General features: G+C 36.3%; 1 protein-coding gene across 1 annotated transcript in view; it reads left to right on the forward strand.

The window, feature by feature from the left end:
- Nucleotides 1-13,693, forward strand: part of PREP (prolyl endopeptidase) — a gene marked incomplete at both ends in the record, with an annotated part of 93,305 nt that overhangs the window by 78,815 nt on the left and 797 nt on the right. The window contains 3 exons of the mRNA XM_079549934.1: nucleotides 4,419-4,513; nucleotides 7,129-7,260; nucleotides 12,000-12,156. Coding sequence (XP_079406060.1) covers nucleotides 4,419-4,513; nucleotides 7,129-7,260; nucleotides 12,000-12,156 — 384 coding nt within the window. The remainder of the gene's footprint in view (nucleotides 1-4,418; nucleotides 4,514-7,128; nucleotides 7,261-11,999; nucleotides 12,157-13,693) is intronic.

The following is a 13,693-nucleotide window of genomic DNA, read 5'->3' on the forward strand; positions in this document are numbered from 1 at the left end:
CAACAATGGACCTCACATCTTGCACTCTGTGATTACTGGAAAGTATTTTATATGCCTTGTAAAGCTACATTTTTAATTTCCTGTGGTTTTTGTGAGACAATTATATAACCAGAATAGGTTTTAAATTCCCTTTTAGATTAGACTCAAGCACTGATTTATTACGGTCTATTGTAGATGCTGAAAACTGCGATAAAACTGACCATGTTTTCTTTTCTAAAGTAAATATAATGTATTTATTGATTTGGGATAAAATTTCATGTGCTGCAGAGCAGTGTGAGTTGGCTGCTGGCAAAAGAAGTGGAAAGTATCCCATGGTCCCTTGTTCCACCTCCCTTTCATTAGCCCTGATGTTAGCTGGAACTTTTGCTAAGCTCATTAGCCTCACAAGGGTGGCAAAAAACTATCCTAGCAAAAAGGATGGGTGGTTTTCTGCCACTTGGGCAAGTTGAAGTTTAACTTGTAGGAGTCCAGCATTAGCAAGCAGCAAGAAAGTGTAGCTAACAGAAGGGAGGATGGGAGAAAGGGAGCAGTGACCTATATCTTTTGGAATCCCATGAAACTGTACTCTTAAATGGTGGATTAAGTAAGAGTATGAATCTGTAACAATACCTTAAAAGTAAGAAGCACAGAGAACTATCAGTTTTAAGAGACTCTATGTTGCTCCACTAACAATGTGAAGAAGACACAGGTGAGCTGCATCTCCCTCCTCATTCTTTCCTTGTAACAGCAGCACATCCCTTTTTAGCCTTTCAAAAAAGAGGGACACAAAGACCTTGGAATGCACCTTTATTGTTGATAAACTCAGAGTTGCACGCTTGATGAGGAAGAATGTTCTGGAAGTAAGCAGGCAAGATCAGGAAAGGAAATTGTAATAGAGAAGTTGTGTCAGAAAAACAGGACTTCCATACCTAGTAAGTTCAATATGTGACTGTGTCCCTGTTACTATACACTGCAGTATTCAGGAGTAGTTCCCAGGTCCAACAGCTGCTCCCATTGCAGCCCAGCACCACCCCTTTTTTTTGTTTTAATTTTATTTTTTTTAATAGATGAACATGGACACAATTGCTCAAAAAAGAGCCAAAGGATGGTTAAGGCTAAGGTCTGCCACATATCTCACCTGAGCTGAGAGAGTTATGGAAGTGCAGTTGCATGGTAGCCTACTTATACTACACATGCGCACACACACACACACACACACCACTCTATTTCTGAGTAAATATTCTTTTTTTTTTTTTTTTTAACAAGGTTTTTGTAACTTTTTACAGAATGTTCCTACTTTCCCTATCATAGAATCATCTTGGTCAGAGAAAACCTTTAGGATCACCAAGTCCAACCATCAGTCTGACCTACCAAATCCTATCACTAAACCAGATCCTTTGGTGCCACATTCACACAACTCATAAATACCTCCTGGGATGGGGATTGCACCTCTGCCACGGGCAGCCCATTCCAATGCTTAACCACCATCCCCATGAAGAATTTCTTTCTAATATCCAGTCTAAACCTCCCTGGTATGTTTTTAGACTGATTATTTCCGGTTCTGTCCTACACTTCAAGTCAGTAAAATATTTTCATGCTGATATTTTGCATCCATCACTGTGAGCCAGCTCTTGGGCTTGGGAAACTTGTTTTTTAATTCAAAAAGTGATATTGCTTTTCGCTTATTCTCTAATACACATACACACACAAAGTCTTTTCCCCTGAAAGCAACAGAAACAAATCAACAAGAGGATCCAAAAATAGCTATGAGAATGATAGGCCAAAGTCATTAAGTCAGTTACAGCAGTGTTTTATTTTTGAATGCAAGCATGCATTTTTTATGTGTTCCTCTGGACCAAAGAGCTGTATTTGGTAGCATTTCTAAAATGTGCACACTAGAGCACTGTCATTAATTATATACAGCCTGCATAGTGAGCACAAGTTAAAATTGATGAAATTGGCACCTGTGGCTTGGCAGATCTGCTGTGGTAATGCTATTGCAAACCCACCAATAATGCCTCAGATTCTGCTAATTACACTGCAGGAACCAGCATGTTTCCTTGTACTGTTCTGTGGGCGCCTCTGCAGGTGCAGTAGAAGCAATTTCTCATGCACCCAGAAATACAATTGATTGTGAAGCAGACTGTGAAATTGTATTTCACTGCTACAGGGCTGGATTCGACCACGCCTTTAAGCACAGAGGTGGTGTGGGGAAACTCTGTAAGCCCACAGAAAGGTCAAGCAGCACCACAGCCAATGGTGCAGAATGCAAGATCACTAGATCACTCTTTTCTGTTTCTCTTTTACGATTGCCTCCTGCCCCATAAAAGCCAATGAAGTCCAGTGACTCAGGGATTATAGGATTTTTTCCCTACCACCAGTGCATCAGCCTACATTTTTCCAAAGAAAGCTGCAGCCATCAGCTGATGAGGAAAAGACTGTCAGAGGGAGAAGTGAGCCAGACTTCTCCATACAGAAGGAGACAATTTCTAGGCATCCAAGGCTACTGAACAGTTTGCTGTGACTTAAACAGCAAGCTGACTTGAAATTGAATCTGGAATCAAGAATCTACCTGTAAAACAGGAGAAAATAGCAGGGGTTAGATGAAAGTTGAATTTTGTGCTGATAATTTTGGATTTTTACTTTCTTAAAAGTTAGTCTCTCTTAATTGAATTTCCTTGACTTTGAGAAAATTTGTTATAAACACTAGGCACTTCCACCTCGAAATATCAGTCGAGTTGTCTCACTTCATTACTGATCATACCCAAGTGGATATTAATTAACAGTTATTTGCAGTGGCATTACTAGATGTTTGTGTTGAGAGTGTATGGTTGTAACATTATCAGAAGTGCCTAAGTTCCACTTGTACCAATGACAGTGAACACAGATATACTAAGCCTTACTTAAATTTTTTACAACAGAATGATTGTTTCAATCTCTGGATTTTATCCTGTCAAGGATCTGTGCAATTGAAAGAGAATTTGCTAAGGGAAATGGAGACTTGCTTCATATAATCAGTGACTGCATTAGGAACTCTTCTGAAATTCAGTATCTTAGGAGATGACAAGTCACTTTCAGGCCCTCTGAAAATTATCACCAAGGTAGCACCTCTGTTAGAGCAGTCTCCATGAATGTGATGTACTCAAGAGTTTAGTTCCATGTTGCTCAGATTATTTAATTAAATATGTTGACTTCTCAGATAGGCACAGTTTCCTTTTCAGAAGATGGAAAGGGGTGGAATGTTTTATTTTTAAAATAATCTCAGACAATATGTTTGGTAGCAGATTCATACCTACCTTCAATTCCTCTTCCTTGTACCTTTAGTTGGTTACTTGGTCAAGTAAGTAGTCCCCAAACTTTCTATTGATTTTGTCTGGGGCAGAGACATGGAAAAGTAGTGCAGAGTGTTCTGTGAGATTTTGTAGCTTTCACATAGCAAAATTTAAGAAGCCACCAGCTTATGGGACAAGCTACTGTGAGGCTACTGTACATTATCAATGAATTAACCTGTAGAAATTGGAATTCAAGAAAGAAAATTTAAGTAAATTCAACTAAAAAAGAAATTTGAACCTACTAGAGAGAAAAAAAAAAAAAAAGACTTGTTGGTATTAAGCTTGAATATTTACTGTTCTCCTTAACAATAAAATGGTTTTAAGTCTGGAGCTTCCACTATGTTAAGCTACTGCCTCAATACATGAGAGATAAATATATATTCTGAATTGTTAAATATAACCTAAATTACTTAAATCCCTTTTTAAATAATACTAATAGCTTTTATACTTTTTGCAATTTGACATTTAAGAAAAAATCATGTTACTTCACTTTTCAGCCAGGTTTGAGAGTTATTAGGGAAGGCAGAACTTTTCGTTTTTACTTCTTACGTTTAACAAATCAAGTGGAAAATATGAGGAACAGGATTGACTAAGACTTGACTGCAGAGCCTGCCACAAAACAAGGACAAATACAGTTTTATAAAGGTCAAAGAAAAAGCATGAAGCAGAAGTTGTATATATCAGCCCATAAACAAATGTCATGTGCTGATCATTATTCTTAAGTCTTTGCTTTCTTCATTTGGGCTAAACTTTCCTTTCCTGAAAAAGCAAAGGACCCACTGAAAGGCAGCAGTTAAAAAGCCTTGGAGGTCCAGTGGTACTGCGTAGCTTACTTTATGTCCCAGAGGAGCCAGTAGCCATTCTCCTCAAGGGTGTGAAAGTAAAGACGAGTAGAACAGTTCTGGTTTCCTTTAAGAGGCTGCGGAGTGTTTCATTTCCACTGACAACCATTGGAAAGAACCTGGCTACTCAGGTTTGCCATCAAAGCAGGACTTTATTCATTATTTCGTCATGCATCTTAGGACTTTCCTTCAAAGTATTTTTCTAAAAGTGGTAGGAAGTAGTTAGAAATAAATAATAATACTCTTTCTCTGCTTGCTTTTTCAGTGTGTCAAGACTCATTTTTGTGCGACACCTGGGGGGTGTTCTAGCAGTGGCGAACATCAGGGGTGGTGGTGAATATGGAGAGACTTGGCACAAAGGTAAATCAGTCCAAGCACAAGAACAAAACTGCAGGTCTAACAGTGAGGCTGACAACACTTTTGTTTTGTCCCTCTTCCATACTCAAGTCTCATTTCACCTTACATTTATTCTATAGAAAAGTTGGATTTTTTTTCTTATTCATCTGATCTCTACCTTCCCCAATGTTATCTGAATTTTTCAATGGATTTTCAGTGAATTTTTTGCATCATAATTTGAATGGCTTTTCCCAACTATCTTTTTTCCAAGATAGTGAAAGCTATTATATTTTTAAAAGTAAGACCAATTCTCTAGATAATAATAGGATTGGAAATCCAGCTCTTGCAGTTATCATGAACAATCTTCCAAACAAAGATTGTCTGAACTGCAAGAGATCTGCCTTGCCTTTACATATCTCTTACATTACTTGCAATGCACCTGACCCCACAGTTCTAGATCCGTAAGACAGTGCAACAATCTATTTAGTCTTTATTGGTATCAGAGAAAGAAATTGACCATTTGCAAAACGTAATAGAAGGTATGAACTTCGGAGTTCAGAATGTAATTCTGCTAGCTTTGTATGTTAGAAAATAAACAGAATTGATTTTACACCATTTATGAATAAATCCTTTATTAGCGAGTGAGTGAGAGAGATTGTTTTCATATGATCTTTAATCAGCCCCATGAGTGATATGTCATGCACTCTGAGATACAACTTGTAGGTAGACATTTTTTAAGTGACTTCAGTGTTCCATGTCGCTTCTTAGCACCTTTAAAGTATTTCTCTCCGTATTTTTTCCAGTACTCACTGAAATCCTTTGTTTGTCAGCTTTTCTGATTGTTGGCAATTTTCTGCATGCCTTCACCAGAAGAAAAAGCTGAAGAAAGTCCCTCTCAGATGTAACAATATAACCACCATTATTTGGTGATGACCTCTTACTCATATTCCAAGAATCTGGAGGATAAGTTGCTGGAAATCTTGTCAGTAAGGCAAATGCACCAGAACAGTGATGATGCAACATTTTGCATGGGGAGTAATCCATAATAACTTTGTATCAAACATAATAGTATTCCCAGATCATTACATCTTGATATTACCATTTCATCTGTGGTAACTTTTTGTCTGGGTCATTTCCTTACAATTGAGTTAAGAAGTAATGGTTTCATAAATAGAAGCTATATGTGCTTGCAGATGCAGGATATTATTGCTGAAGATTAAGTATCCTTCATTAATTTTAATTTGCAGATTGGTTTGTAGTAGGTTTTAATAAAATTTATTTTAATTTGATAATGCTTCTTTATTCCACCTATTTCCTGCTTAATTTTGACCCAAGTCTTTTTTGCAGTTGCAAAAATAGATATACATCTGTTCTTTGCTAACTCTGGAAGCAATTACAGGTTTAGGGTATGGATTTTAACCTTACACTAGTTCAGAACTTGAAGAAAAAAGTAAGATTTATTTATTTCTCCTTTGCTGCCATTCATTTGAAGACTTTTTCCTTGTCCCAACACATCTTTCTTCAATGATCTTGTTAGTATGAGAAGATTTGTTTGTTATAAAATAATGCTCGTAATTCCACAAGGAAACTCATATGATTAAAGTCTGGAGTTACCTTACTTAAATTTTGCAACATAAGAATGAAGCATTCAATTTAAGTTGGGTGTGTGGGGTCATTAACGGATGATGGAAATAAGCACCTTCATATTGTATCTAATCCTGCTTATTTTAATGTGGAGTTAATTATCCTGAACCATGGTGGGAGCCAGGGCAATTAGTTTAGGCTAAACCACTTGGCTTTAAACTAAGTGGAAGGAAATGGAGTTCCATTTCTGCCCCTGTACGAGCCCCTGTTACCTGACTGGATCACAGTCTTTCCTTCAGGAATTTAAAGATGTTTTCCCCAGACTGTTACAAATGTTTAGTTGTCTGAGAGGGAATGTACCAGATCTGAGGTAGGGTGATCTTTGAGGAGGAACCGTTTTTCAGTCCAAACGAGCGTCTGAAGAGAGGAAGATGCCAATACTGAGATTGGGTCATCTGTGAGCCCTCTAGGTTGATATTCTTTCCACATTGATAGCTCACTAATAAAATTTCTAACCAAGATGCGATTCTGAATTTCTTATTTGACCACAGCAACATATCATCTGATTTGGAAACATAATAGGAAAAAAGGTAAATCATCAGCCACGTATTCTTTGTCCAGGAAATGAAAGTGCTTGTTTTATATGGGTGCAAATTTGAAGTTTTATCGCCTTAAGAAACTGTCACTGAGTTTAATGCTGTTAATGTCCCATTAGATCAAGCCTCAAGTGGATTGTGTGGTCATTTTGTATGTATTTTGTAATGCAAAGCTTTTAGCTTTAATATTACTGGTTTGGAATGTTACCTGGCGCTCATTCCACAGTGTAAGTATGTATTATTCAGTTTCTGAAAGCATTAGAGTTATTGACAAAGCCATTTCATATTCTTTGTGTTGAAAGAATATTTCACTTTTGCTGTCTTTCTGACCTGCATCAATTATTAAAATGTTCATGAAATTGGAATTGTTCCCAGGTATTTTTGCACACGCGTTTTTCTGAAGAGATGGATTCACATGGGTTTTATGGAATCAACTGATTTGTTTTATTTGTGTGCTAGGTGGTATCTTGGCCAACAAACAGAATTGCTTTGATGACTTTCAGTATGCTGCCAAATACCTCATCAAAGAGGGCTATACATCTCCAAAGAAGCTGACTATTAATGGAGGTTCAAATGGAGGCCTCTTAGTTGGTAAGAACTGCTTGTGTATTTCCTGGCTTTGGTACTGGAGTTTATCATGGTAACCAAACAGAAATTTATCAGAACCTTTTTTTCAAGAGTTGCAGAATGTCTGTGCATTAATATATACCAAGCATGAATTGTATACAATTCTACTTTATTTGCTGTTTACAATGGATATCAGGATTCTGCAGCGAATAGTGACTGCAGTACTTATGATTACTGTCTTGTTTGCTAGAGCTAACCCCTTGGTAGAATCACAGAGTAAGAATGCATTTTAAAAAATCTGTTTTTCATCTCTTAAGGCTGATTAGTAGGAAACAATAACTGAATAACCAGAAAACCTGTTATGGGGCATTCAGGAATTTTTGTGTGCCTATGGCATAAGCCAGAATCCCAAGTTCTGCAGTCCTTCAGTAGAGCTTCTTATTCAGTCTTTCTGTAGTCATGCATTCTCATTCCTAGGGGAGAAAATGATAACATGACGTTTCTGCTTTTAAGGCCTTTGTACAAGGACACGTGACTGACTTTAATCATGTAGTTAAGACATGGTGACAAATAAATCCAGGAGTGTCTCTTGTGTGAAACACTAATTTCAAGTACTTAAAAAAGCAGTAGACTTTTGAGGGACTGTGTAAATGCAATGCTGTTATGAGTGCATTTCATTCACTGCTATGATCTTAAATTCAAGGAAATTAATATCCTTCTTAGAAAAGGTTGTACAAAAAATCTTATATTCTAAGTAGTGTTTTAAAAGCTACATTTATTTCTGATTATATCCTAGTGTCTAAAAGTGGTAGAATAAAAAGAAGTTATTTGTTTCGGTCTTGACAGGAGAAGGAAACACAAAAGAATAACATTGTGGTTAGTTTGGATTATTTTAAAAACAACATGAGAGGCATGACACAGTATGACAGAGGTGATCTACTCATGAGAAAAGCATCTAGTTTATTGGAAATCAGATTTATTAGGACCACCCTTTGCATGCTCTGCTCTTGCTCTACTCTCTATTTAACAGCTGCTGAATAACTGACTCTGTTGATTTTGTTGTTGTTGTTGTTTTACAGTGAACTGGTATCTTGTATAAGAAACGAGATTTGGAGTTATACAGCTCTTTGATCTGTGCCATCTTGGCCACAACAATGTTTTAAAGACAATCATGTAATGTCGTGTTTTTGCATATTTGCTTCTCAGATGGCAGAAGGTGTTTGTGTACTGTAAACACCACCAATAGAAATGGATGAAAAAAGTTTTTACACATCATTGGGAGTACAACCACTACAAAAGTCCGTGTTATGTGAGCACAATTATATATACATGAAAGTTCTGTTAAACTTCCAATCTATTACATAGCTTCTGCAAATGCTGTTTTATCCTTACTTGGACTTCAGTTTCACTCAGGATAGGATTCATCCTACCTTGCTGTAGTCACCAAAAAAATCTGGTTTTCTTCATGAACAAGTCAGTTGGGCACCTTCTTTAGGTTAGGGAAAGTAAGTGCAGAGTGCATGTCATGTCTCTATTAGGTGGATGCTGTGAGTCTGGACGCCTCTTGTGAAAGTCTAGTGTTAGAAACTTATTACAATTGCTGATTTATTACAATCCATCTGGATTTCTTTGTTCTTAATGACACAGATTAAGACAGGTGAATTTAAGAAATACAAAAGTGCCTTCTCAACTTAAATTTTGCAGTAGCTGTTCATACAACACTGACAAGCGTAACTGTTACGTTAAGTGCAAGCATCCAGTGCCACATTTTCTTAGTTTTCATTTTCTGAGGGAAAAAATAAATTGTAAGGAAGAGTATTGTCATTCTTCCAAAATACTGATTCTTTTTAATTGTAACTAACAGGAGGTGTCTCTAAGAAGCACAGGGCTCTGAACTCTTGCCTCATTGAGTTGAGAAACAATACTTCCTTGTCCTGCAGGATATGATCCCAAAGCTCAGCATAGCAGCACAGCTGTGACCAGAAAGCCTCTTTCATGCAAATGCAGCATTTGTCCTCTTGTGTTTGCTTAGGCAAATAGTTCTGAGGCTTTGGTACCAAATTTTAAAGCTCAATGTGTAGAGGGATAAAATTAATGAATAAATTGTTCCAGGTTACAGCTCCATAATGCATATAATTATGGCTAACAAAAGGGTTGTAATGGGAACTGATAAGTGGCTCCAAAGGTGTTTTCTTACTGAAGTAACTATTCTGAGAGCTAGGAGCAGCAGTTTTGATATAATCCTGAGCAATGTACAGTCCTTCAAGAGATGTTTTACAGTGAAGATTTGAATGAATTCAATCTTACAATAGGTGTTTTGGCTTTTTTTTTTTTTTTTTTTTCCTACCAGAATAGCATTTCTCTTCAAAAAAAGAAATGGCTTGAAAAGATCTGATTGAAAGATTCAGTTAGAAGGATGAAGAACTTTTAGACAATAGTCTTATATAAGAAAAAGATCCAGGTAGTGTAGTTACGTATCAAGTAGTCACGTACAAGTAAAATAACATCCACCAGAAAACAGAAATAAGATTCAACTGAAGAAAATAAGTTAAAAATAAGCTTTGACTGGGACTGATGGACCAGAGGAGGCTGTGCAAATTGCTAACAACTTAAATGTTGGTAATAAAAACTTTCTGTGTGTGTCAGAAGCAGGAAGCTGACCTCTTTGATATCTGACATCTTTGGGACTCTACAGGAGCACTAAATAAAGATAATGACAGAACACAAGGAAATGGTTCATTTCTATTGATGTTCCTTACTACAGAGCATTGGGATTTCCCTTCACTAGTCTCTCCTTGTGGGTGATACTCTGAGGAGTTGCCTCAAGCTGAAGCATTAGCAGAAGAGGTTTTAGAATAAATCAAATGAAAAATCATGTCTTGCCAGGACCAGATGGTACACACACAAGATCCTAAATGAATTCCAGTGTGAAACTGCAGACTACTAAGCCTGAATGTCTGATGAACAGAAGGGGACAAGTTTAATGCCAATTTTTTAAGTGGTTCATGGCTAACCACAGACTGCAGATCAGTAAATCTGACTTCTGTAACAGACAAGCCAATTGAAACCAATAAATAATAGTTGACATGCATGGGGAAGAATTTTGCAGGCTGAAGATGTATCTTGAAATCTTAGAGCTATTTGAAGGAGTCAAGGAGCGTATGGTGCATGTAACAGTGATCTGTTTTTCTTGGATTTTAACAAGGTTTTCACAAGATCTCAAGACTTTAAAAGAAAGTTCTTGTTGAGTTGGATGGAAGGTTGCCACTGCGAAAGAAAGCAAAGAATGGGAAGGAATGATCTATTTTCACAGTGGACAAAAATGACAAGCTGACGAATTTGAGAAAGACTATGTCTGGTCTGGATGTACAGTGATGAGATTTGAATTAAGGAAGGGATCCATTGTGGTAGTTAAGTGAAAATATAGGCACTGTTATTTCTTATGCTACAAAAAAAAAAGTGTAGGGAATTTGTAAAATCATCTGGCAGATTTAAATCAAGCAGAAGTTGGAATTGAAGAACTCATTGCTGCAGGATATCATAACAATAGATGAATAAACATTAAGAAAGGAAATAGATGCATTTATGGAGGATACGTGTTCTGATGGCTGAGGATAAGCTCCAACTCAGGAGAAACCAACTGACTTGTTGCAAAAGCTCACAATGTGCAAGTTCTTTACAAGGAGAGTGGTTAGGCCCTGGAATGGGCTGCCCAGGGAGGTTGTGGATGCCCCGTCCTTGGACGTGTTCAAGGCCAGGTTGGACGGGGTCCTGGGCAACCTGGTCTAAATGTGTATGTTTGGTGGCCCTGCTAGGCAGGGGGGTTGGAACTACGTGATCCTTGAGGTCCCTTCCAACCCGGGTGATTCTGTGATTCTGTGTGTGTGCAGGAAATCTCTCAGTATTTTCTGTATTTAAAGCTTTTTCCAGAGCATCTGCCAGTTGTCACTCTTGTAAATTGAACATGGAGCTAGATGGTCCTAGTCTGGTTATTTTTTGTAATATGAGACAAGCATTATTCTTAAAGAAATTGTCCCTTCCAGAAGTAGGGAAGTGAAAATAATAAAAAGAAAAAAAATACTGCAGTAACTTTTTTTTTTTTTAATTAAAATGAGGTTATTCCTCTGATTTTCTAAAAGTTTGCTTTCATTAGAACTCTTTTCATATGAATTGGCATAGTAATTATGGAAGAAAACTTATCAGTAAATGGAGAATTTTGCTCCTTAATGTCCTTTTCTTTGTTGACAGTAATATTAGAAAGTGAATGGTTCAGCACACTTCAATTTCAGTAGTCCAAAAGTTCACATATTTAACAAGTGCATTTCTCCTAGCAAACTCAGTTTGTAGTCTGGAAGACATATTTGCTAAGGACTGTGCTTAGTGCTTTAAGAGGAAATAGCTCTTAAGTTCATTAGAAAATATCAGCTTTGACAATTATAATCATTATCCATTTCTATGTTTGCTTTCATTTTTTTCTTAAAAGACTGTTTCATTTCATATACACTGGCAGGCTTCTCTCATTGTAATTGGTTTTATTGCTTTTATTTTGGATATTTTGTATTCAAGTTCTTTGACTTCAGAAATTACATGGGAAATCTATATTTCTTATCTCTCATCATGTTGTTTTACCTTAACAATTTTCTGTTCTGTTTTGTTGTTGTTTTTTTTTTTTTTTCTGACAATAACTTACTGTTATTGGATCTTCTACTGCCAATATCTTTCTCTAAGCTGTTAATACTAATAGAGTTGTTTTCTTGTTAAAGCTGCCTGTGCTAATCAGCGTCCTGACCTCTTTGGCTGTGTTATTGCCCAAGTGGGAGTGATGGATATGCTAAAGTTCCACAAGTACACCATTGGCCATGCTTGGACTACTGACTACGGTTGCTCTGACCATCAAGAGCAGTTTGAATGGCTATGCAAGTAAGTGTCTTTAAATACTCCTGTCATTGTTAAAATGCAAACTCTGCTCAACAGTTTCAGGTTGTCATGATAAATAGCTATTATTATTAGCTAGTATGAATTATTTCATTCTTTTCTCACATTGGATTTATGGACTTTAGAGTTTCTTTACAAGTCAGCTTCGCATGAGAACAACTCTCTTCAAAGCCACGTTGAGTTTACCGATTATAGTTTCTGAAACCATATTCTACTAGCAGCTTTAACCATTTGTTAGGTACTCTTTCCAAATAATGCCTGCTTTAGGCTGTCACAACAGAGAATTCTCAAGTGAACCACTATGTAAATTGTATTTTTTATGATGGGGTAGAGAAAATGACCATTATTAACTGTATTATACGATGTGGATAGGATTTATTTGAAGGAATTGAATGGCAGTAGACCACAACAGGATATTAATTCAGTTCTTAGGCTCTTGCTAAGAGTTCTGGAAAGATTATTTAGAAGGGGAAAATAAAACAGGCACTGTGAGAGAACAGCAATGGTCTGCACATTTGATATTGTTACTAACGACTGTGTTAAAATATGTTCCATCATTTAAAATTATTTTTCTGGCATCTCATCTGTTACTATAACTGTATTCCTTCGATAATGAAGATTGGCATTACAGGACAATACGTCAGACATGCTAACAATTCGGCTTGTCTGAACTACAGTAGTGTTTAGATAATAAAGTATGTATATACTGGAGTACACTGAGATCTAACTTACCTACAACATTTATTAAAAAAACGAGCAATGTCAATTCCAAATACTAGATAATCAGTTGGGCCCATAGCAATTACGTTTTTACAAGATCCCTAGTTGCTCAATTTAAGGTTTCAGTGGCAAACAAAGTTTGTGTATACAATGCACAAAGCAACTAACAAATTTAATAATTTCCTTTAATCGTTAGTTTTCAAAAAATATAGTTTGCTTTAAAGTGTAACTATCAATTAAGTAATCTTGATTATTTTGAACAGTAAAATTTGCATGAACATCTGTAAGTTCAGATATTCTGAAGTTGTAAAGTGGAAGCAAAGTTTTAAATTCATTCTATGATTAGGAGATACACATCTGCAGAAAGGACTCATGCTTTACCTGCTTATTTACCTATTTATTTATATGCTTAACTCACAAAATCTCAATGCATAATTTTAAAAACATATAATATTACCTGAAATATTTCTACTTGGCAAAATTTCTTTAAGCTGCTTTGCCTCCTGTTCAACTGGCAATGGCACATCAAATCATCAAATATAGAAAGATAAATAACATTTCAAAAATGTTGTCTTTACAGATACCCAACAATACCTTAAAACTAGACTGCCATGTACTCACCATCTTTTTTTTTTTTTTTTTTAAAAAAAAAAAACAAATTGTCATCTTAAAATTCAGTTACATTGCTCTTTCAATGGAAATGAGGGAGCTAGGAATCTGTTAGATTAGACAATCAAATATTGTTATATTGCTGTGTGTTCTTAAAAACAATTTGGGATTACTTAATAGTTACTCATCTAAA

The sequence above is a fragment of the Tetrao urogallus genome (assembly GCF_951394365.1).
Source record: "Tetrao urogallus genome assembly, chromosome: 2".
NCBI classification, from domain to species: Eukaryota; Metazoa; Chordata; class Aves; order Galliformes; family Phasianidae; genus Tetrao; species Tetrao urogallus.